General features: G+C 49.4%; 2 protein-coding genes and 1 long non-coding RNA gene across 5 annotated transcripts in view; 2 read left to right on the forward strand and 1 right to left on the reverse strand.

Moving 5' to 3' along the window:
- LOC116594827 (transmembrane protein 189) overlaps positions 1–8095 on the forward strand; it is a 23493-nt gene extending 15398 nt beyond the window's left edge. For both annotated transcript variants that reach the window (XM_032350369.1, XM_032350370.1), the window contains exons 3-6: positions 1614–1705; positions 2894–3038; positions 4492–4704; positions 6695–8095. In XM_032350369.1, coding sequence (XP_032206260.1) covers positions 1614–1705; positions 2894–3038; positions 4492–4704; positions 6695–6816 — 572 coding nt within the window. In that variant the 3' untranslated portion in view covers positions 6817–8095. The remainder of the gene's footprint in view (positions 1–1613; positions 1706–2893; positions 3039–4491; positions 4705–6694) is intronic.
- A 3387-nt stretch (positions 8096–11482) lies between these two features.
- LOC116594829 lies at positions 11483–16412 on the reverse strand. Its single transcript, XR_004287434.1, has 3 exons — positions 16098–16412; positions 13801–13868; positions 11483–12104 (listed from the first exon to the last, which is right to left on the reverse strand). It is a non-coding gene; the product is annotated as an uncharacterized LOC116594829 (long non-coding RNA).
- A 10-nt stretch (positions 16413–16422) lies between these two features.
- The window catches only part of UBE2V1 (ubiquitin conjugating enzyme E2 V1), a 29573-nt gene continuing 20951 nt past the window's right edge, over positions 16423–25044 (forward strand). The window contains exon 1 of one of the 2 annotated variants that reach the window (XM_032350372.1): positions 16423–16518. In XM_032350372.1, the coding sequence (XP_032206263.1) occupies positions 16497–16518 (22 nt within the window). In that variant the 5' untranslated portion in view covers positions 16423–16496. The remainder of the gene's footprint in view (positions 16519–25044) is intronic. The other variant, XM_032350371.1, reaches the window with a different exon arrangement.

Genomic DNA, 25044 nt, shown 5'->3' on the forward strand with positions numbered 1-25044 from the left:
CCCCTCCTATCGCCCTGCTCCAGGGGACAGTAAGCTCAGTGTCTGCTGCATCCCTGGCTCTAGAGCTTAGCACACAGTAGGTCCTCACCAAATGGTGCTTGATAGACAAAATGATTGAAGAATGATTGATCTGCTTGCTGTGTGCCAACCACTGTAGTTAGTGGGTTTGCACTGATTCATTCCTGGAATATTTACTGAACCCCCTACTAAGGGCCAGGAACTGGGACGAAGCCATAAACAATTAAAGTCTAAAACCCTTGCCTTTGTGGAGTTGACATTCTTGAGCGAGGGAGACCATGAGCAAACAGAGGATAAGTGCTTGGAGAGAAAGGAGACAGGAGATGCTGGAAGCTGGGGGTGGTGATAATTTTAGATCAGGTGTCTCCAGCAGATGTTTGACAAAGCCCTGGAGGAAGTGAAGGAGTGTGCTGCACCACACCTGGGGAAGGAACATTCCAGGCAGAGGGAACAGCAAATGCAAAGAGAGAGAGAGATGCAGAGGCGTGTGAGGGTGTGCAGGGGGAGAGGGAATAAGCCAGGAGGGCTGAGATGGCAGTGAGCAGGGGGAGTAATGGGGGACGGCACTGGGGTGCTCCCTTGTACAGGCAGTGGGCCAACCTGCCTTGGTTTCCCCCCGTGTGCAGGGGAAGTAGATTTGGACCTTAAGACAAGTTAAGAGCCCCTCTGTGCCACTTGCCATCTTTGTGGCCTCTGCCTAGTCCCTTCTGTTCTGCAGGCCTCCCATTTCCGCCTCTGTAAGGAGAGCGTGAGGATGGTACCAACTTGGAACAGACTGTGGGACCCCACTGAGATCAACATGCAAAGAGCTTGTGCCTAGTACCGAAAGTGCTCAATAAATGACAGCTTTTTTTTTTTTTTTTTTTTTTTTTTTTTTTGGTGATGACCATTCCCATCCACCTAGAGGAAACTAGGACACAGAGAGGTTCAGTATCATGCCCAACATCACACAGCTAGTGAGAGACAGCTAGGATTTAAGTCCAGATCTGACAGCTCTTAACCTCTGTATTATACTGAGCCCTCAAGTGAGTGAACGGTGTTGGGGTCTTTGAGGGAACCCCAGTCCAGTTCCAAACACATTGAGAACACAGTCAAGGAAAAGGCTGCCAGAGACCAAATCGTGACATTGATTGTGATAAAAGCCAGGTTGGGGAGGAAGGCGTGGCTCCCGTCTACACCTGAGGTGTTTCCCAACACCAGACCCCAGAAGGATACTTCCGTCTAGTCACTGGCAGCACTGGAACAGAGCAGGCTTCCCTCTGTAGTGCCTGGGGGCCAGAGAGAAGCGCACAGTCAGCTCCTAACAGGGAAAAGTTGAGTTGATCTGCTCATGCCCAGTTTATGTCCTCCAGACTCACCGAGCAAATGAGTCCCCACATATCCCCGGGCAGAGCAAGTAAAGGGACAAGAGTGTTACACCTAAGGCTCCACTCAGAGGGAAAAAGGCAACCCAGGTAGAGAAGGGACATCATCCCCTATAACAAATGAGTGAGTGAGCAAGCAGGCGAGTGAACAGGGGCTCCCTACTGTGGGGTGGAGGGCAGGACTGTCCCTTGGGGTCCCCCACCCCTACCTCACCCTCCTCTTGTCCACAGTTGCAGGAGCTCTCATTGCTGACTTCTTGTCTGGCCTGGTGCACTGGGGAGCTGACACTTGGGGCTCTGTGGAGCTGCCCATCGTGGGGAAGGTACGTACCGTTGACCCAGCCCTGCCACCTAGCAAGGGGTTGGGCTGTCTGACCGTGGGTGAGCCCCCTCCCTCTCAGAGCCTCCCATTTCCCTGTTTGAAAGACAGAAACCATCATTCCAGTCTGACCCCATGTCCCTCTTCTGGGACGAGAACAGACTAGAAAACCCCCTGGGATTTTCTGGAAGCAAAAGCATGAAGCCTGGGATAGTCAGAAAGCTTTGAGCCCCCTGAATTTGGGGGCCACATCTTGTTCTCCTTTGCCAGCCCTGGTGTCCCTGTTTCTTTAATTGAACTTAACCTTCTGTCAGGTTCCTTTGGTTGTGACAAAGTCCAGTACAAGCTGGCTTAACCAAAGGTCGTCATTCATGTAACTGAACAGTAGAGTAGAACCAAGGTAAAGCATTGCCGGGTCCAGTAGGACAAAACCAGCAGTCCAGTCATACCATGTTCTCATGATTTTCTCTCCACGTCTCCCTCCGCTTTACTCTCTGTTGGCTTCATTGTCACCTAGGCTTTTCCTTCATCCTACCAGCGTGGCCCTGTAGGTGGAAGAACTCTCCTTTCCCACAGTTAGAGCCGAAGTCCCATGGCTCCCTCCCACTGGCCCAGCGGAGGTCACATGCCCATCCCTGTCCTGCACCGTGGCAGAGAAATGCTCAGATTGGCTGGGCCAGGATCGCGTGCTCACTTTTAACTAGGGGGTTAATTAGTTAGTTAGTTAGTTGGTTGGTTAGTCAACCCCATCGGAACAGCATGTACCAATACAAGAGGAAGATTGGGAGACAGTTACCAGGAGGGGCGTGGCCGTGGGGGAGAAAAAGAAGGGAGGCCTTCCTGCCACTGTGAGAGCCGTCCTCAACTGTATCAGAGTGGGGCAGAAAGGTGGCGATCGTCTGCATCTCCCCTCCCACCTCTGAGGGGGAGACTGAGGCCCTCAGGGGGGAGCACCATCCTGGGGTCCCGGCCAAGTCATTAGGACTGTCTTCTGCCAAAGCTGTTTAGGCCTGGACCCTGAAGGCCAGGTGGGCTCCACGTCGGCAGCATGGTGGAATGTTCTGGCATCCCAAAGGCCAGGAGGCGAGCCTGAGTCTGGTGTGCCCAGGAGGTGGTGGAGAGGGGCTGGCCGCCACAGGCCAACTGGTCCCATCTGTCCCTTCTCTGGCCCCCACCCCCACCCCCACCCCAGGCTTTCATTCGACCCTTCCGAGAGCATCACATCGACCCCACAGCCATCACCCGACACGACTTCATCGAGACCAACGGCGACAACTGCCTGGTGACCCTGCTGCCCCTGCTGAACATGGCCTACAAGTTCCGCACCCAGAGCCCCGGTGAGTGCGCCAGCCGCCCAGCTTCTCTTGGACAATCTGCTCTGGCCATCCTGGGTCCTTGTTCCCATTTGGCTTCACGGGGCAGGAGCCGTGGCCGCCATCTTTAGACGGTCCCCATGACCCCCTGCTGCCCGACCCCTGCCCACCTTGCTCCTGGGCGTGGCCTGCCAGGCCCTGAGGGCCGCTGGCTTGGCTGCCTTGGCTTAGTAATTAGAATACAGCCTATGAACTCGGGAAGTTCTGAGTTCTGATCTCTCCCTGCCTGTTTGGGGGAAGAAAGAAAGTCATTTTCATCTCAGTGAGCGGCAGTTATGTCAGGTGGGCGGGGTGGGCGGCGGTGGTAAGTACTTTCCTGTGCCCGGTCTTGTTCTAACAATTTGACACCTTGTGGATCCTTGGAGCAACCCCTCTCCCTGTGGGTAGATGTGAGGAGTTTCTGTGGTACAGTGGCCGCTGCAGTGCCCGCCCGTATCCTCTTACACGGGCAGGCGCCCATCCCCCAGTTGCCATCAGTGGTGGCTGCTCCCAGCTGGCCCTTCTGAGAACTGCCAGAGCAGGTCCCACCTCTCCCCTCGGGATAAGTCTGAAGCCTAAGCCTATGGGGCGCCTGGGTGGCTCAGTGGGTTAAAGCCTCTGCCTTCGGCTCAGGTCACGATCTCAGGGTCCTGGGATCGAGCCCCGCATCAGGCTCTTTGCTCAGTGGGGAGCCTGCTTCCCCTCCTCTCTCTCTGCCTGCCTCTCTGCCTACTTGTGATCTCTCCCTCTGTCAAATAAAATAAAATAAAATAAAATAAAAATCTTTTAAAAATAAAAATAAATAAAACCTAAGCCTACAGTGACAGGAAAAACCTACAGAAGACCAGTCCTCTCACCTCTGGGTGAGACCAACTCTATGAAGCCATTAACTCTCCAGAGCTGCCCCCCAGGATCAGGCTGAGACAAGACTCCCCTAACCCCAACACTGCTTAGCTCTCCCCCTGCTTCCCTTACCCTCTCAGATGTTTTTCTGAACAGAGGACGCCTCTCCCATTCCTCCTCATATAAATTCTGAGCATGTGAACCCTTGTCTCAGGCTCTGCTTCTAGGGAACCTGGACAAAGACTTACTCCCATTTTACTGATGACAAGGTTGAGACTCAAAGAGGCAGAGGCACTGACCCAAGCTCATATAGCCAAGAAATGTCAGAGCACGGACCTGAAGCCGGCTCTGCCTGACTCCAGAGCCCACATCTGTAATGTTTCGTCCACCGATTCCATTATCTGCCCACTGAGCAGAAGAGAAGACTGAGGCCCAGAGGGGAATCTGAACTTGCCTGAGACCATTGGCAGGGGCAGGGGGGCGGGGAGAGGCCAGGGAGCTGCCCCAGAGCAAGCGGTAAGGGCCAGGCTGGTGGTGGCCCCGCCCTGTGACCACTCAATGGCCCTGTGTGCACCCCCTTCTCCCTGCCCTGCAGAAGCCCTGGAGCCGCAGTACCCCTGGGAGTGCTTCGTCTTCTGCCTGATCATCTTCGGCACCTTCACCAACCAGATCCACAAGTGGTCCCACACGTACTTTGGGCTTCCACGCTGGGTCACCCTCCTGCAGGACTGGCATATCATCCTGCCACGCAAACACCACCGCATCCACCATGTCTCCCCTCACGAGACCTACTTCTGCATCACCACAGGTGCGGCCGCAGGGTGACCTGGAATAGGCCATCCCCATCCCCCACCTCGCTGTGGCTTCCTCCTTGGGGTCACTAGGGCAGAGGTCACAGGAGGAGGTGCTGGAATCCTTGTCCAGCAGGAACTTGCTCTTACAACACGCACAGACCTACTATGTGCCGAGCAGTCTAGGTGCAGAGGACACGGCAGTGCAAGGGAGCCAACCTTCCCCACTCCCCCCTCCCACCTCGTGGGCTGGGATTCCAGCCAGCCAGCCAGCCAATACTTGCTGAGCACCCACTGTGTGCCCCACACTGTCCTGGGCTTAGAACACAGCACTAAACAGACACAGACACAAGTCCCTGCCTTGGTGGGTTCCCATGCTCATAGGGGACATGCCAGACCGTACGTAAGTAGTACATTTAACCATGCCAGCTGCTCTGGAGCAGAACAAAGCAAAGGGTAGGAGAAGGAAGTGGGGGCCTTCACCCTTGAGAGAAGGCGGTGAGGGCTCCCTGAGAGGTGACATTTGAGCTGGGGGACAAAACAATGCAGATCTAAAGGAAGAGCACACCAAGCCACAGAGAGCAGCAGGTACAAAGTGCCTGAAGGAGGAACGCACATGCCTGGTTGGTTTGAGGAACAGCAAAGTGGTTCATGTGGCTGGAGCGAAGGGCATCGGGGGCAGAGGAGAGGGGAGATGACTGAGTCTAGATAAGAGAAATGCCCCCACTATGGGGGGCAGAGCGAGGTGAAGGGCAGAGAGTCATGGAGTGAGGAAGCAGCAGTAGCTGTTCGTAGAAGGAGGTGAGGAATCCGAAAACAAGTGTGAGAGGGACCTGACCGCCAAGTCAGGACAGACCAGAACAGCAAGTGCAAAGGCCCTGAGGCAGGAGCATGCCTGGTGTGGTTGAGGAACAGTCAGGAGATCCACATGCCATTGGTTGTTCACGGACTGGTACCAAAGGTAAACGGAGCTGGTTTGCAGGGGCCAGCTGGTGTCCAACTTAGATGTGGCAGAGCTGCTCTCAGCATCTGACAGCAAGTCAGGCCGGCATTGGCTCTTACGAGTCTCACAGACCTGACTGGGTGTCCTTTTTCTCCCCACAAGATGGGGCCCACAGCCCCCTCCTTAGGTGCCGCCTTCCCCTGCTGGGCTGTGAATGGCTGTGGCAGGCGCCAGGTGCTTGCTCTGTCAGAGGGCCTGGATCACGCACAGCTCCTGGTTTGCACAGGGAGCAGGGGGCGTTGCCTTTCTGGAGGCAGAGCAGAGAACCACAAGAAATATTGTTTTGTATGTCTGAATGTCATGTTCTTTAAGGGCAGGGGGAAGGGTTAGAATTTAGACTGTTGAGATCAGGTCACTGCTCAGCCAGGCCTAGGATCCCTCCTGGTTTGGCCGCCCACTCGGGAGACTCCACTCCAAGCCAGTCTTCACATCTGGAAAATGGGATGAATAGTACCTACCTCATGATTGGGGGCGGCGGGGGTGCTGTAATAGAAAGTGGGATTGTAAGCAGCATTTCTGGAGCATCTACTCTGCGCCAGTGGGATCCCCAGTGGGAAAACCTGGGGTTTCTGCTGTGTGGAGCAGGACATTCTAGTTGGGAGTTGCAGAGAAAAACCAACACAACATGGGAAGGTGGTGAATTAGAAGGTGGAGAACGGTTATAGGTTATCATAAAAGCTATAACAAAACAAAAGAGGGTGATGTGTCAAGGAAGGCTTCCTGGAAGAGGTGGCAGGTGAGCCCAGTGATAAAAAACGCTGCCCATGTGCGTGGCACATACTAAGCACAGGGTAAGAAAGTGAATGAGTGAGAGGAGAAAGGTATGTCTGAGCAGCCCCGAAGCCCATTAGTGGGAGGTCCCCATCCCCAGACTCCTTGGTCAGCCCTTGTCCCCTGCCCTGTGCAGACTTACTCCTAAGTGTTCCTGCCCCAGGCAAAGCCAGCCCTTTCCTTCCATCTCCTCGACTGCTGCTCAACCCTCCGGTGCCCTCTTTCCACTGCAGGTTGGCTCAACTACCCTCTGGAGAAGGTAGGCTTCTGGCGACGCCTGGAGGACCTCATCCAGGGCCTGACCGGCGAGAAACCTCGGGCAGATGACATGAAATGGGCCCAGAAGATCAAATAGCTCCTCCGAGCCTGCCACCTTATTGCCAACCTTCCCCAGCCCCCCCAAACCGAAGCCATCTGCCAAACTCCAGCCTCCTCGTGCTGACCCCTCCAGATGGAGAGGACGCCTCCTGGGCTGGGCCCGGGCACCCCCCAGCCCACCCCTTGTGACACAGAATACTTGAGCCACTGATTTTTCATTTCCTTTTTTTTTTTTTCATTTTCTTTCCTGGGCCCCTCCCCAGCCACCTGAGCTGCTCTGTCTCCAAGCCTGCCTCTGCAGAAAAAGGAGCTCCACCCTGCCAGCCATTCCTTGGGTAGAGGGGGAGCTCACCCACTCCCTGTCCTCCTCCAGGCCCCCCGCCTCACTGGGCGGCCCTTCACCTTGGGTGGCACTGGGGCCATGGAACTGTCTTCTCTGTCTTGTTTGCCCCAGCGGTCTAGGAGCTGCCCCAGGCACCACCTTCGGCCTGGCCTGTCCACCCAAGGATGGCCCAAGTGCAGCAAGCGTCTGAGGGCAGCCAGCCAGAAGAGGCAGGAATCCCCTGCCCAAGCCTGGACCTCCTCCCCCGGTCCCCTCCCCAGCTGCCCATGGGATTCCAGCCAGAGCTGATATTTCTAACCAGAGGATGTGTTCACAGAGCGCAGCCCCTGCAAAGGGTCCTGGTCTTTGGGAAGGGGATACAGAGTCCCCTCTGGCTAGGGGGATGTCCGAGAAGGAAGGAAGGGGCTTTTTTGTTTTGGTTTGTTTTTTTTTTTTTTTTTTTTAAAGGTGCTTGCTTGTTTAATGTAAATAATAGAAAGCCTTAATATCTTTTCTGTAACACGGAGTAATATTTTAATGTCATGTTTTGGATGTACATAATATATTTATAACAAAGCAGCAAGAGTCTACTTATCCTCGGCTGCCTCGTGTTTCCTGGTTGGCTGGTGGGGAAGGGGGGTGGTTAAGGATCCTGGAAGGTAAGGCCCCACCCCATCCCATTCCTAGCTCCCCGCTTCCCGTCTTGGGCTCAGAATGGGAGCTTCGTCACCTGAGACAGTGAATCAATGTTGCCGTCTGCTCCAGACACTTTTGGAGGGGACCCACGGCTGGATGAGGAATGTTCTTCCTGCAGGAGATCATGAGGGTAGAGGGATGAAGGCAGATCCCTATTAGTGAATTCCTTCAGCAGATGTTCTTGGCATGTGCCGGGCTCTGACCTGGACACTGGGGCACACAGCAGTCAACAAACAGACAAGGACTTAACCCTGGTGGAGTTGACCTCCCGAGGAGACAATAAACATAAATAAATGCACATGTACATTCAGATGGTGATTTGTGAAGAAAATAAAAAATAATGTATCATATTGGAAAAGCAGGGTGGGGTAGGTTTGGCAGGGTGGTCAGGGAGGGTCTCTCCAAGGAGGGACATTTAACCTGAAACCTGTGGGAGAAGATGGAGCCAGCTGGGGGAAGAGGCCGGCAGACTGGATGGCAAGTGCAAAGGCCCTGAGGCAGAAACAAGTTAGAGGTTTTTAAAAGACAGTGGGCCGGACTGGAGTGAATATTGGGAAAGTGGAAGATAGGGTTGGAAAATTAGGGACTTATTACCTGGAGCCTCAAGGCTGAGGAAGTTGGGAGACACTAGACATTTTAGACAAATGAGTATCTTGTTCATTTATCCACTGAAAAGACGTTATAAGCCACCTCCCATGTGCTAGGCACTGAGATTCAGTAGTGAACATAAAGACATTACAATCAGTATCTGGTCTGGGCTAGTTTCTGCAATACTAGCCAAAAAAGGGGGGGAGACAGAGATGATAAAATACTCTTTAGAGTGATCATAAAGCTTTTTAAAAAATGTGACCCATAACTTAATTTTCCTTAAAGTTTGCCCACCGCTAGACTTGATTTGTTACTGTCCGAGGGGATCACAAAAGGAAGGGGAATCAGAGTTCATAAGTAACAGAAAATAATAAGTAAAAATAGCTAAAGAAATTTGATTAACTCCTATAACAAAAGCTGAGAGGAGGTGGTTGTGTCTTAAGGTTTGGCAAGACTCAGGGATCATTTGTGAGAATGGGGTGGGCACTGCAGACAAGTGTGCATGAGGGCTGGGCAGGGAAAAATACTATCCACTGAACGCTTATCACACGCCAGACTCCACGGAGCTCTGTGCATTGAACCTGAGAGGTGAACACAATTTGCACAGGTGGACACTGAGACACTGGGGTCATGGAACAAGCCAAGGTCACACAGCTGATAGGTGGCAGGGCTGCGACCAGAGCCTTAATTTGCCCTCGGGCCCTTCTACTTTAACACCGGCCTATAGCCCCAGCGGAGGGATGGAGGTGAGGTGGCAGGTGGTGAGTGAGAAATGTGTCCCTGGCAAGAAAATAGCTACACGGCAGGACGGGAAAGAGCAGCTGACACTGAGGACTGGGATGCCCTGGGGACCTGAGGCCTAGAGAGCAGCTGCTTCTCACATCAGCTGATTAAAGAGGAACCAGAAATCCAGATTTTTTTTTAAAAGGCTGGCTCCATTTTTTAAACAGATGGTAGGCAAAATAAAAACAGGTGTACGGGCCGACTTCTGCCCTCAGCTTCCCAGCCAGTGCAGAGAGGGCCCGCTTTTCGGTGGATTTGTGCTGCTACCTGGTGGTGGCGTGGGGCAGGTAGCAAGCACTGCGGGGCAAACATGTATTTCCAGCTGGGCTGGGAAGGTCCTGCAACTCCCCTCTGTGCTGGCTTCTTGCTAGAGAGGGTCTCCACCCCCTTGATAAACCTAAAAATCTCAAGCTACCCTCTAAACTTTTTTTTAAAGATTTTATTTATTTGAGAGAAAGGGTGAGCAGGTGGAGGGGCAGAGGGAGAGAGAATCTCAAGGAGATTCTGCACTGAGCGCAGAGCCCAACAGTGGGGCTCGATCTCATGACTCTGAAATCATGACCTGAGCCAAAAAAAAAAAAGAGTTGGGACGCTAAACCAACTGAGCCGCCTAGGCGCCCCAAATATTTTTTAATAGGTAATGCCTGCATAAGATAGAGTAAGAATCAATACAGAAGAATCTAGAGCAGGGGTCGGCTGATAGCTCCAGGGACCCAGATCTGGTCCACCTGTCATTCTATGGCCCCATAAGCATTTTTTTAAGTGGTTAGAGGGGAAGGGGGGTTTAAAAAAAAAAAAGAGTATCTCCTAACACATAGTTTAAATTTCAGAGTGTGGTCAAGTTTCCCCGGAATATAGCTTCACCCATTCATTTGCATATTATCTAATACAGAGGCATTTGTTGAGAGACCAATGGCTGTCAAAGCCTAAAATACTATCTGGCCCTTTACAAATCATCATCATCATCATCATCATCATCATCTAGAGTGAAGAGTAAATTGCTCCCAGTCAAGTTCTCCACACCCTCAGTTTCCCTCCCCAGAGGCCATTATTGCAACAAGACCCTTGAGAGTCCCTCGGACAGGCAGAGAGGCACGCCCCGCCCCTGCTTTCACATGATAGGTAGAATATTACACACACAGTTCCACACTTGCCTTTTTTTTTTTTTTTTAAGATTTTATTTATTTATTTGACAGAGAGAAATCACAAGTAGACGGAGAGGCAGGCAGAGAGAGAGAGGAAGGGAAACAGGCTCCCTGCTGAGCAGAGAGCCCGATGTGGGACTCGATCCCAGAACCCTGAGATCATGACCTGAGCCGACGGCAGCGGCTTAACCCACTGAGCCACCCAGGCGCCCCCACACTTGCCTTTTTTTTATACTGTGTTGTGGAGAAAGTGTTCTATCTATTGCTTCCTTCCTCTTTTTGACAGCTGTGTAGCATTCCAACTTCAGAATGGACTCTCCTGTTTTAACTCATCTTCTGTTGGACACTGAAGTTGTTTTCAATCTTGGATAATGCGAACTGCAGGAGAGAGAAACTAAGTCTTTGCTGACGAGGGACCGGAGACCTGAGGGGTCAGGTCCTAGGAACCAAACTGTTGGGCCCAGGATGTCTGTGTTCCATTTGGATAGCTCATAGGTTAAACTGCCTTCCAGGTGTCCATCTAAACTCACAACTTTGGAGAGTGCCAGGTTCCCCACACCCTTGCCAGCACAGTGTGTTATCAAGTGTTTTGTCCTTTGCCAATCTGATAGGTGGTTTTAATTTGCATTTCTCTTACTCTATTTCACTGAATCTAAGATATCATTGATTGTAAGATGCATCCTGATTCCAGAGATGTTTGAATGCAAAAATGTGCATCTTAGAATCACTGAAATGCAATGGGTTAAGTAAGATCAAGTATCTTACCTCATGTCCTTACTCTCTACATGTCCTTTTTTTGCTTGGGAAGCAGGGTAGTAGTGGTTAAGAGCTTAGGGTTCAAACCCCGGCTCTGCCGCTTATAAGACTGTGACCTTGGCCAAGTTACTAAACCTCTCTGTGTCTCTGTTTCCTCATCTATAAGGAGTAATGATGGTACTGAATGCATAGGGTAGTTGTGAAGATTAAATTAATTAATATATGCAAAACCCTATGTTCCTGGAACATAGTATGTGTTTGCTATGATTAACATTTTTTTTAAGATTTTATTTATTTATTTATTTGACAGAGAGAGATCACAAGTAGGCAGAGAGGCAGGCACAGAGAGAGGGGGAAGCAGGCTCCCTGCCAAGCAGAGAGCCCAATTCAGGACTTGATCCCAGGACTCTGAGACCATGACCTGAGCCAAAGGCAGAGGCTTAACCCCCTGAGCCATCCAGGCACCCCAATTAACATCTTTCTTTTGGAGTGTTTATGTTTTTTTCACCATGAGTTGCAAGGGCTCTTGATAATTTAGGGAAACTCAGCCTTTGGTTCCACCCACCCTGCCATCCCAGACCTCTGGGTCTTATTTATTTTTCCCTGATCACAAAAGTAACAGATGATATAAAATTCAGACAGTACAAAATAAAGTGTATAGGAAGAAAGTCAATAGAAACAATTCAGATGTCCATCAAGAGAGGAATAAATGGGTTGCACAATGACCCCCTACCCTACCCACTCCCATCCCTTTTGGGCTGTAGACTTCAGCAACTCCATCAAATGTTAGATAAAACATCTTAATGCTATACCTCAGACACAGTCCAGAGGGACATAATTCCATATATGTGCCATGAAATGTCATTAGCAAATGTGTCTCCCACATCCCATCAACCACAGACACCCTCCCCAGGCATCTGACTCTCCATCTTCTGGATGCCCATGACCTTTCTTCCTCTGTCAACAATTTGTCCCCTTTACTTTCTGTAGTTTGTATTATAAATGCTATAGCAGGAGGTTGGGGGTTTTTCTTACCTATAAATTGGAAATATAAACATAAAATGTATACAATGTTACTGACAAGCTTGCTACTCAAAGTGTGATCTGTGCATTCCCTAGGTACATGTTAGAAATCTCAGCACAAACCTCACCCCCAAACACACAATCAGAATCTGCATTTTAACAAGATTACTAGTGATCTGTGTGCACAGTCGAGTTTGAGGACTATTGCTCTAAAAAAAATAATACTGTTGGTTTTATAAAAAACGTATTGCATTTTTTTTTTTTTTACACATTTTGAATGTACTACTTATGTGTTTCACATCACAGAGATTCCCAAACTGCCCAGATGTTTTCCCACCTTGTTGAGAAGTCTTTGAACGAACACTGTGGACAGTCTGCGTCTGTGACTCTTCACTGGGCACTGTGCCAGCTATTAGGTATGCTTTTGACTGTAGGTAACAAAAACCCACCTCTAAGAGCAGCTGAAGCAATAAAGACTTATCTCATGTCTTAAGAAACCTGTAAGTTGGGGTGCCTAGCTGGGTCAATAGAAGAGCAATTGACTCTTTTGGTCTCCTGGTTTTGAGTCTGAGCCTCATGTTGGGGGGGAAGGGGAGGGGAGGGAAGGTAGAAAGAGAAGGGAAGGGGAAAAGGGAAGGAAAGAGACAAAAGAAAAGAAAGGAAGGAAGGAAGACCGAAACTGTAGGGAAACAGCCGCAGGATTCCTTCAGCAGCTCAACCACATCATGGGTGGTCCTACCTCCTGACATCTATCTGTGGACACCTACAGTCTAAGTATAGGTTTTCTGGCTCAGGACAGCGCCAACCATCACAGCCTCCTTAGGAAAGAAGAATGGGGACCAAAAAAGCTTTCTTCTCAGATATTCTCAGGGGAGGGAAACTTTCCAAACACGGCCCCTCTTCAACTCATTGACTAGAAAGAACTAGGTGACAGGCACACCCCTGGACCAATCCCTGGCAAAAAGAAATGGCCGTGCCAGGGACTGGCTCGGAATCACACCTGGAACTGGCCCTTGGGCCTCCTGGACAAAACCAGCTGCCGTGCGCACGCGGTCAACAGCGTGCAACTCACCCCCTCTCCGGACTCCCCGCCTCCAGTCTTGCTGCTGCCCAATCACTCTTCTCCAGGCAGCCGGGCTGCACTTTGTAAAAATGCAAACCCACCCACGCTTTGCTCAAAACCTCCCAGGCTCCACAGAGGAAAGGGCAGGTGTCCCGGGGTTAAGAGAACTGAATTCCAAACCTTTTACTCCTTCCTTGTTATGTAACCCTGGAAAAGCATTCTCACATTCCCGAGCCTCAATTTCCTCATCTGACAAATAGAGATGACAAAAGCTAACTTTGCAGGGGTCACCGAGGATTAAATCATAAGAAATAAATAATAAGAAGAAAAATAGTAGCTAATACTCAGCGCTCATTCTGTGTCAAGGCCTTTTGCAAATTCTTTAGTTCCATTAACCATTTCAATCTTCCCAACAATCCAATAAATCAGACTCTTGGCCGCACCAGATGAAGCTACCGGCTCCAGCGCAAGGCGGAGATGGGGCTCAGACACCGGAGGAATCTGGCTCTGGGGACAGGCTGGGACTTCCGAGAGAGGGGTGGAGCCTCTCCGAGGGAGCGATGGCGCGGAGGACCACAACTCCCGGTAGGCTCCGCGACGCAGCCGAACTACAATACCCAGCATGCCCCCGGCCGTCGGGCTTACCGTGTTCCTCCTGCGAGGTCCTCCGCACGGAATTTTCTCTACTGTCAATTTTGCTTGCCAGAAATTCCCTACGAGAACCAAGGAATCTATCGAGTAAACGTTTACGAGCATCGTGGATAAGTGGCTTGCGTTTTCATCCTTACTCCTCCTGTTAGCTCCGAGTCTGTTTACTCATCTCTACAATGGGGATATCCCTAGAATTTGCTGCATCCAGTTGTGAGGATTAAAAACTGGATATGAGGGTTTGGTAAATATCAGCTGTTTCTAGTGTCCTTCCTCCCTCTATGCTAAAGGGTTTTACCAAAGCGTTTTTTCTCTCCAGCAACCCTTTGAGGTGGCTACTATCACTCGTCTTTTCAGGAGGGGGTACAGATGCCAAGAGAGATTCAAATCTCTTGCCTGAAGTCACACAGCAAAAGGAAGGGTGAAAGAGCCCTGGAATCCAGAAAATTTCACTCCAGAGGTGAGTCTTACTTTAGGAGTCCAAATGCTTCCCAGTTGTCACCCTGTGCTTTACAACGACCCAAATTCCAGGGCAAATATTTTCTGTGTTTTTCAAAGATAAACTTGAATTGTGTGATTCACAGATTACCAATGATTCCCTGGTGCCAGTGCTGGGAAGAAGACACATGTGGCACTTGGAGAGTCAATTATAACTAAATTGGATCTGGAGAAATCAGGGAAAGCTTCCCAGAGGGGGTGATGCTGGATCTGAGAACTGAAGAGTGGGAATAGCAGGCAAAAGCCCTGAGGAGGGAGAGGGCATACTGCAGAGGATTTGAAAAGGGTCAGCAAAGGAGAGGTACAGGCAAGTCCCAGAGGTACAGGCTATGCCAAGGACAGGGGAAGGAGGCACTCAGGGTGCAAATTTTAGGAAAGTATTCACTTGCAGAACTGAGGCACAGAACTGAGACCTAAGAATAAGTTTCCTTAAATGAGGCTTAAGTGAAAGCCCTAGCTATCTCAGCGGCCTCACTGGTCATGGCCCTAGGTCCATAGCCTTTGGTTAGGGTGGCTATCCACCCTAGAGTGGTTTGCCCTGAAGAGTCCCCTTGTTCTGGCAAGATTATACTAGGTGTCCTTTCAATCTGATCATTGTCTTTGTTGGATGTTAATTCTATGGCCATCCAACTTGGAGAGTCTGTATTTTATCGAAAGGAAATGGGGAGCCACTTAAAGATTCGACTCAAGGCTGTTTTGAGCAAATTTTGGCTGCCATAGAGAGAAAGGACCATGGGGGCAAGAATAAAGGCTGCTGGGATCACCCAAGTAGGAGACAAGAGCAGCCTACCCTAAGTGGGAGAAATAGATCGAGCTGAGAAATGCTTAGGAGGCGCTACTGTCAGAACAAGGTGATGCACTGGGTGTGCTCGATGAGGGCTTCCCATTTCCTTTTTCCTCTGTACTCAAAGTCCCCATCCTTCCTCTGCCCGTGTTCCACTGTGTGACCTGGAGGTAGTCCCTTCACCTCTCTCAGCTTGTTTCTACATCCGAATCAGCTGTATCAGGGCTTCTTAGACCATTTATGATAAAGGAGCAGTCCCTTCTTGGATTTAACATATATTTGCAAATATGTGTCTGTAAGACCTTTGCACATGCTGGTCCCACTACCTCCTAATCGTGCAGTCTCTCTTTTTTTTTTTTTTTTTTTTTTAAAGATTTTATTTATTTGACAGATAGAGATCACAAGTAGGCAGAGAGGCAGCCAGAGAGAGAGAGAGAGGAGGAAGCAGGCTCCCTGCCGAGCAGAGAGCCCGATGCGGGACTCGATCCCAGGACCCTGAGATCATGACCTGAGCCGAAGGCAGCGGCTTAACCCACTGAGCCACCCAGGCGCCCTCGTGCAGTCTCTCTTGAAATGGGACCACTTTAGGAGGCCCTCCCTGACCACCCCGTTGCCCCTTCCCTGGTTTACTCTCTATCTTATCACAGTCATATTCTTTCCTACTTCTTTGTTAACTAGCTCTCTATCTCCAACTATAATGTAAGCCCGTAAGAGCAGACTTCGTCGATGTATATATATCCATCCCCAGGACCTAGCACAGTATGTGGCATACAGTAGGTCTTAGTATTTCTTTGGATGAACAAATGGATTGATGAATGAATGAATGAATGAATGAATGAATGAATGAATGAATGCTTTCCCTGGCATCTTAATGCCCTAGAACAAACCTTCTCTGGCTCGGAAGCATCTGGAGTGGGTTCAAATTCTGACTCAGCCATTTAACAGCTAAGGTTAGATAAATCGCTGAATCTCGCCCCCCCATCTCAGTTTCATTTTTCACATTAATCCCTACCTGGTAGAGATACTGTGAGGATCCAACTAGATAGGAAAATGGCCGAAACGAAACAGGAGATATTTTTTTAATGTTTCTTTTCTTCTGTGTCTTTCACAACCGCGTCCTCCCAAGTCTGATCACCCCTGCCTTTCTCATCAAGCACCTCAGTATCTCCTTCGCATCCCAGCCTGGAGGGACGTGAAGATTGCTGGGCCCTTCCGCACGCAAATCATGTTTCCTTCCTCTGAAAAAGCAGGAAAAAAAAAAAAAAAAAAACCTTCCCGGCAACGGGTCGCGGGGTCCGCGGAGCGGGCGTCAGCGGCCGCAAGTGCGCACGCGTGCGCGCCTGCGTATAAGGGCCAGGGGACGGGTGGGGGGGTGAAGAAGGGGCCGGCCTTCGAGCGACAGCGACGCAAGATGGCAGCCACCACGGGCTCGGGTGAGCTGGGGAGCCGGGCCCGGCTGGCCAAGGGGGCGCGGGCCTGGGCCAGGGACCAAGGACCCTCAAAGGTCCTTGCAGCGGGACCAGGGCTTCTGCGCTGCCTCTGTCTGCTTGGCTCCGCGGTGGCGACCCGGGCGGCCTGAGTGGGGAGGAGGAGCAGGCGGTGGCCGGAAGCACGGGCGGGGGCCGGAGGGTCCTGTGGGCGGCGCGGCGGGGCCCACAGGCTCCCCCGGGCGACGTGAGGGCCCGGTTGAGAGGAAGGACTGGGCCCCAAGGCACTACTGAGGGACCGGAGCTAGCGAGAGGCGAGTCTAGAGGCACTCCTGGGGATACCGAGGCTGGCGGCTCGGGGGAGTTCAAGTGGTCTCTTTGGGGGATGAGAAGGGTCCCCAAAACGGATGAGAGTCCTTTACTGGATGCTAGAGGTCCGAGCCAGGGGGGAGCCTCAGGATGTCCGTTTGGCGGGGACTTCAGAGAACCCCTTAGGATGGATGGGAGAAGAAAACAGGATCTCAAGGGGTGACCGAGGATCCTCCATTGGTTAAGGGGACGGCTTCAGCATTAGTTTGGGGGATGGGGTTAGCTGAAGAAATCTCTATGCTGATTGGAAAGGGGGAGTCTTGGGTGGCTGTTTTTGGGGAAGAGGGATTAAGGGCATCTCTGCAGGATAAGTGAGAAGGAAAAAAACGTTCTCTTAGATTCCAAGAGGAAATGACCTCGTCATTATCAGGCTTTTATTTGAATAAACATGTTGGGTTTTAGGAGGCAAGCTCTGAGTGGAGTAGTAGTGGAAGCTTTCGATATTAGGTGAAGAACAGGTGAGCTAGGAGCCCTGAAGGGGTATGTCTGGAGCAGGAGGGTCAACTGATAGAAGCTCCCAGGAAGTGAGTGAGAGTGGGGAAAAAGTCCTGTTTCAGAGATTTTTCTTTTAGAGAAGAAAAATCTCCTCTGTTGGATGAAGGAAGCATAGCCTAAAGTGTCTGTTTTAAGGAGATTGTCACTCCCTAGCATTCCTTTGGATGTTGGTAAAAGATATGTGGGTTCAGCTCAGAAGATCCACCTCGAGTGGATGGGCATGGGGAGAGGAACAAATGAAATGAGAACTCTGGATGACTTTGGGGCAGGAAGGTGAGCAAACCCCCATCTCCAGGATGCGGAAGAGGGAATAAGGGAGCTATACTTTGGGAGAGGGAAGTTCTTCCAGTCCCTTGTAGGTTAAGGGAAGCAGCATTTTTGTTTGAAACTTGATTCCCTTACTGCACTCCTGAGATGGGCCAGAGGATCAAATCCTGAAGGGTCTGTTTCAAGAGTTAATACTCCACAAATGGGCATCAGGGGATGAACTTAGATGGCCTTCTTGAGGGGACTGGGTAAAGATGGGCTGGGGGAGATCCCCTGGAGGGGCCGATAAGGCAAGAGAGATTCTGGAAGTGCAAGTTTTGGGGGAAGACTGAGTGTCCTCCTTATGGCGAGGAGGCTGAACCCTGAGGTACCTTGCAGTGATGTTGGCCAAGGAGGTCCTCACAGATAGGGTGACGATGGGTGACCGCTGATGAAGGAAGTAAACAGGGCCACCAGCCTAGGTGCTGAAATCCTCTGGCTGGTTAAGGCCACAGCATCAGTACTGTTAGGAGAGGCTTGGTGACCTAAAGGGAACAGAGTGAAGGGAGTCCCATCTTTCCAGGATGTTGCTCCCGCCTTATCCCAAGGAGCCAGCCCTGTCTGTTAGAGTGGCAGTAGAATTGGCTGTAGGGGATCAGACTAAAGTGACCTGTCACAAGCAGTGGGGTCCCCTATGAGGGATAGAGGAGACCACATATCCTTTTCCTAGATTTTGGTTTTAGCCAGAATAGTGCTGAGTCAATTCATGTTTTAAGATACTGACCCAGAGGAGAGAGGCTGAGTCAGGCCAGACTGCTGTGGGAAACTTCTCACCATAATAGCACCCCTGCCAGGTTGCTGTGAAGTGGGGGTACAGTGTGCCTGTGGCAGCCAGCATTATGGTCATATTGCAACTCAGCCCTGTTTGCAGTCACTTGAGATTGGCTGCCTACAATCTGTTGTAACAGCTACTTAATTCTAACTTCTTGAAGCCCTGCCAATGGATGAGTGCTTCATAAATGCTAATGTGGTCAGATAAAACACCATCAGCTGCTGTCTTGTGTCAAGAGCACTTGACGTGGTTTAGATAACATAGAACCGGCTTTAAGGTGCTCTCTAAATAGTGGGCTTCCAGAAAGTCCTTTGTTTATTCAACAGATATTTATTGAGGGCCTGTTTTGTCCCATGGTAAATAGTGGACAAGATGGACATAGCCCCTGTCCTTGAGGAGCTTACATTCAAGTCAGTAAGAAAGCCATTAAAGGACTAAATCATTAAGCCAATTTCGGATAGAAACTAGTGCTATGAAGAAATTTGTGTGATGTGATAAAGAGTGTGTGGAGTGGTGATCAGGGAAGGCTTCTCTGAGTAGATGGCATTTGAACTGGTGTCAGTGATGGAAGGAGCCAAACTTGCAGTGTGTATCGTAGGCAGGGGAGGTAGGGACAGTGAGTGCAAAGGCCTTGTGGCAGGACCAAGCTCAGTGTGTTGAAAGAACAGATTAAAGTCCTTACTGTGCATGAGAGGCTTGTTAAGGAGATGAGGTGGGGAGATATGGCTTTGGATTTTATTAAGTGTGAAGGGAAGCCATCAAGTTCACTGTTATGAAGTAGGCATTCTAAATATTTATTGAATGAATGAGTCTGAAAAATGACAGGGAAATGACAAGGTGCCGGGCTGGCTCAGTTGGTAGAGCCTGCCACACTCAAACTCAGGATTGTGAGTGCGATCCCTGTGTTGGGCATGAAGCCTACTTTAAAAAAAAGAGAGAGAAAGAGGGGAGTGAGAGGGTCTGACCTGTGCCCCTGTGTAGTAAAGGAGTACAGAGTGCCTAGAGTGGCAGCAGAAGGGCCTTAATTGGGTTAAATGGAAATGAATGTTCAAGCCTCTGCTTTCTAACCCTGAGAAGTCTTTCAGATTGGTCAGGGACCCTGAAGTCTTTCTTAGTCAGGTTTAGAACAAACCACTTTCTTAATCTGTGCCCCTAGTTGCCAGGAAATAGCTCTGAAGTCTGAATTCCTGTAAAGGGTTGGCCTTCGTTGTTGTTGGGGGTTTTTGTTGTTGTTTTTGTTTTTAAATGGTCACTACTTTCAACACTTGGGTACAACACCTTGCCACCTCCCTTGGTTCTGCAGTGCATGAACTCTGCATAGATCCCTAGAGAGTGGACTGTGAGAAGCCCACGAGAATCCATCAGGATGCTGGTGCTGTGATGGGTAAATTCCTCCCGCCTTGGCCAGGATTGCAGGATATCAAGCCCTTGGTTGCCAGGCCCTTCCCCTCTCCCAGCACCCGACAGGCTTCCCTGACAGTTACCAGAGACCTGAGTGCCAGAAGAAGAAGCCCTGGCTGGGCCTGACTTTAAATTTGCATTCACTGGAGTGGCCTCGTGTCCACATTCGGCAGGTGCGAATTGAACCTGCCACAGTGGAGGTTCAGCTGTTTTCCATTCCATTCAAGGGTGTTCCCGAGAGCTGGAGACCGGTGATGAGAACCTGTAGTCTGGGAAGTTGGTCTTGTTCCTGTGTGTCTCCCCATGTGAGTGTCTTGTGCTGATTGTAGCCAGCTGCCTTGTGTACAATGCGGGAGCTCCGAGCCGGAGAGCTGCCTCCTGCTCAGTGCTCAGCTAGAGCCGCGGGCTCCGGGGACGGAGTCGGACTGTACCACCTGTTGCCCTCTTCAGGGGTTCCTGAGGTTCATTTTGATGATTTTGATTTTCCCCTTCGTGGTAGCTTTCAAACCATGCTTTTCACTCCACCGCATTCTCTTTCTCCCACCCCTTGTCTCTCACCTGAATTGTAGCCACAGTACTTTGATAAAAGTGGAATACAAAATGTAAAGTCAGGAATGCTCTGTTTGATTCTGAAAGGCCCCAGTGAAGTACAGAGCAGTGTATTTGGTGAAGTAAACACTGTGAAGTTTCCCGGTAATTTCACTGACCTCTTACATCATCTCGTCCAACTCCCCACAACCCAGTGAGCTAACCAGAGTCAGTTTTGTCCCCACAGTATTACTGAGGGAGATGGGTGGCTGAGTGGCGGCACTCGGACGAGAGCCCAGGGGGTCTGTCTCCAGCTCCCTCCAGCCTGCTCCAGCGCCTTAGGAAAGAACTGGAAAGGCATGGATTTGGGGGATCGGTTCTTTGTAGGTATTGCACTGTTTAATCTTGGTGAGAGAAAGGGCTTTAATGAGAGGGGTCTGCCAGCTGTCACAGGGACCCTTTTTATAGCAGCCCTGGCCACTGTTTGTCTCATTCTGGGTAACCTGCTGTCCAGTGATAGTGAAGTCCATTTTTAAGGAAGTCAGTACTCGCTAGGCTTGGGGCCCCTCCTGTCCTTGACGGAGTAGGGCCTTATCTTCATTTACGTGCACGTCAGACTTTTTTTTTTTTAAGAGGGTGGAGAAGGGCAGAGAGAGAAAGAATCCTAAGCAGCCTCCACGCCCAGCACAGAGCCTGATGTGGGCCTGATCTCACATCCCGGAGATCACTATCTGAGCTGAAATCAGGAGTTGGAAACCCACCTGACTGAGCCACCCAGGCACCCCAGACTTGTTTTTAAAGTGTACTTCTAGGGCCTGCTATGCGCTAGTCAGTGTATTCAACTCAATTCAGCGATCCTGCCCCTCACAGCAGTGCTTGGAGACAGGTACCTGCCGTGAAGGTGAGAAACTGAGACACAGACCCGGTGACTTGTGGAGCTAGGGTGCAGCACAGTTCTGCCCCAGGGCATGTGCTCTCCCACTTTATCATCCTTCCAGCCCCCACTGCCTTCTCTCCAGCCAGGCATCTCACCTTCCTTCAGCCTCTGGCAGGTCCGTCGACATTTCCGACTTGGCCAATTAGTTCTTTCACAGGTGGATAGTCGAGGCGCTTAGATAGGGTCATTTCCTCAGCCTCACATCCATCCATCACAAGTCCGGTAGGTAAAACCAACAAAAGTTGCTAAATCCTCCTTTGCATCTCCACTAGTTTCATTCCTGCCGGACCAGAACCATCTCTCTGAAAGACCGCAGAAGCCAGCTTCCAGTCTTACCCTTTTCCAGTTCGTTCTCTAGAGGAAGCACAATGATGTTTTGCAGACTGAAAACAGAAACTGCCTCCCCACTGCAGAAAGCCCTCAGAATCAAATCTCCTTGCACTTTGAATCAGATCATTCTCTTCTCTTGGGGCCCTGAAGGCCCTCTGGGGCCCGCCCCCGACCCCACGTGGTATCTCGCACACCTCTGCTCCTGCTCTAACCCCTTTGGGAATGATCTGCCTCCCGTTCTTCAGGTCTCTGCTCTGCAGAAGGGACATCCCTGACCACCCCATTCAATATAGTCTTCTCAGTCATTATCACATCTCTTTTCTGTTCTCTTCTAAAGCACTCGCCTTATCTGAAGCTTTCTTATTTGCTCTCTTGCGTATTTTCTGTGCTTTTCCACAAGGGCGGGATTTTTTCCTGTTCTCCACTACTGTGTCGTAGCACCCAGCACAGTCCCTGACCTGCTCTGTAAATATCTGTTGACTTTTGCAATGAATTAATCCAAGGTCTCACCTTGATGTAGCCAAATATATAAATTTGACATATTTGGAGAAACAATGTATCTGATAAGGCAGAAGCAAGAGTGACTCTTCAGCCTTTCCATAAGGAAAGCTCTTGTCCTGACTAGTTGGTATTTCTAGAGGAACTTGAGCTAGACTTAACTCTGTCCTCTTCTTCCCTATCTGTCCTATACCAGTTCCCACATCTTATTCTTTGCTTCTGCCCCTGTCAGAGAAAATCTGGTCCTTGTCCTTGGTCACCCTAGTTATCTGAGAAACCCAGCATCTCACATTTTGTCACCAGCTCTTTGTTGTCCCATTGTCTGGGCTGTAGAGACGGATTGCCACTCTTCCCTAGATCAGCAGCTCCTAAGCTAGTGTCTGAATCTCTAGGATTGCTTGCTCAGTCACTGGGTTTCACCCTTAGGGTTCCAGGGTCTGTAGTTCTGTAGTGTGTTGTGGTGTTTTGGGATGGGGCATGTGAATTTACATTTCTAGTAAGTTCTCAGGGGATGTGTAGGCTGCAAGTGTGAGGACCATACTTGGAGGATGATTGCTGTAGAGGAGAGAACAGTTCTGCTTCTCTGGGCAGGCACTAACTATGCAGCCAGACTGCCTTTGTCAGTTGCTCCGGAATAAAAGTTACCTGCCCCTGACTTGATGGCTACTTTTCAGAAACATTGAAGCTGGTGTATCACCTCCAGGCCTCCTTATTTTCCAAAACAGGAGTAGCACCAGACTGCTGGTTCACAGTCTTCCTTAAAAGGGCAACCAGACCAGTTTTAACTGGCAACTTTCTTTTCAGGAGAAAACCTGTGAGGCTCAGCCGGGCCAGGGTTTTCCAGGATGGGGTGCTATGGGAGCTGCTGCTTTGTGGCTGTGACTTTCCCAAAAGGTGTTGTAAAGGGCTTCACATCCATTTTGTACCACAAATACTTTACTGTGTTGCTGTGTCTCCAATGATTGCATTAAATGTTTTACTATCAAATATTCATGCTTTTTCACCTGGTTGTCACATTTTCTTTGCAATATCCTGCAGCTGCTGACTTTTCAGCTTATACTTAGCCAGGAGAATAACTGGCTGACTCTTGATGCTGACACAGATCCAGGAAAAATCTGGAAAGAATTCTGAAGTTACACAGGATGAACATTTTCTTTAAAAAAAATCATGGACTACTGGGATATCTTAGCACCTTGGTGAAGTTATCTTAACATTTCCATCGTTAAATTTTTAATAGTTTACCAAGATTAACAGGAGTTCATTTCTGCATCCTCTGTATTGTCCCTTGAAGCTGCTTCTCTAGCTGCCTTTGGTGTAAGATTTACACACAAATATTGAGGTTGATTCAGTGGATTAAAGTGCCATAGGAACTAAACATACAAGGAGTATTCTTAAGTTTTTCTGACCTACTATGCCTCTGTTCTTTGGCATGTGTGGATTTAATTTTTAAGTATATTTATGGAGATATTTTGTTAAAATTAATGTATCATCATTTTAAGCTTATACTCTCCATTCAGGATGGGATGAAGTCCTAACTTTAACTTATACGAGGTCTATAGGATTTCTGAACCCCAGTAATACATATTTTTTTAAAGATTTTGTTTTTAAGTAATGCTGCACCCTATGTGAGGCTCTTATTTGTAACCCCAAGGTTAAGAGTCACACAGTCCTACTGAGCCAGCCCCAGGCACCCCGGAGCTCCACCAGTATTTGGATTTGTGTCCCTAGATAGCCCCTGAAGTTCTAGCACTAAGGTTGTCAGACCATGTAGAGTTAAATGCACTTGCTTTGTAGAAAATACTGATGTATTAACTTTGTATACAGTTTCTAAACAGTGTAGAATATCCTTTCATATATATTTTATGAAACAAAGGTCATCTTGTAGTGAAGAATCCTTTGGCTTGTGTGATTTGGGTAAAAAAAAAACAAAAACACAGTTTTCTGTCATTTTAAAAAATGTAGATTTCCCTAAAAGTCTCTATCATACTTGACTAAAAAATAAACTTAGTTATCAATTTTTAATGATTTAAAAATAAAAGACATTAGGTTTCTCAGTTACATGGTATCAGTGTTCAGTGTTTTGGCCACAGTAGACCTTGTTAGAGTTTACAGTAGGAAAGGAAGAGCTAGTGCTGTGTCTCCTGACAGGAAACATTTATTGAGCACCATTGTATGCCAGGTAACACACCAGATTCTGGGGAGGCAGGACTGAATGAGTCACAGCTGTGTAGCTCAAGAAGCTCTGAGAGTGAGTCAGACAATAAAAATGAAAGAAAATAAAATGTAAAGAAAAAAGAAAAGGTCCAGCACAGACATTGCGTGAGGGTAAATGGATGTCGGGGAGGAGCGCTCCAAGAAGACCTTTGCCTGGCTTCTAAATTAAGATTTCTGCTTCTTCCCAAGATCATTCAGAATTCAGTGTATAACTTTCCTTCGGCTATTTAATCCATACTTATAATCTTTCTAACATAATGGCTTTCTTTTAATAGTGCTATGAATGTTTCCATGCTGTATTTTCAGAAATAAACCAGAGTTAGAATTCTGTGACATGGAGCGTTATTCATTCCAAAATAAGATCCCTTGCTGACCCCCAGCCACCCATTCATTCAGTCGGCAAGCACTTGAGCACAGAGGCTGGCAAAGCGCTCCTTGCGGGGCTGAAGGTTTGGCAGTGAACAGAAGAGACAGAGTTTCACTCTCATGGAGCTTATTTATGTTCAGATGAGAGAGACAGTAGACAACTAATAATTAGAAATGAATGTATTAAAAATGTCAAGTGGTAGCCAGTGCGGTGAAGAAAAGCAAAGCAAGATAAGGGAATGGGAAGTCCAGCCTTAGTGAGGAGTAAGAGAACCACCTCACCAGCCATCCAGAGAATCCCAGGGGAGGCAGAAAG

This window comes from Mustela erminea, chromosome 7 (assembly GCF_009829155.1).
Source record: "Mustela erminea isolate mMusErm1 chromosome 7, mMusErm1.Pri, whole genome shotgun sequence".
NCBI lineage: Eukaryota > Metazoa > Chordata > Mammalia > Carnivora > Mustelidae > Mustela > Mustela erminea.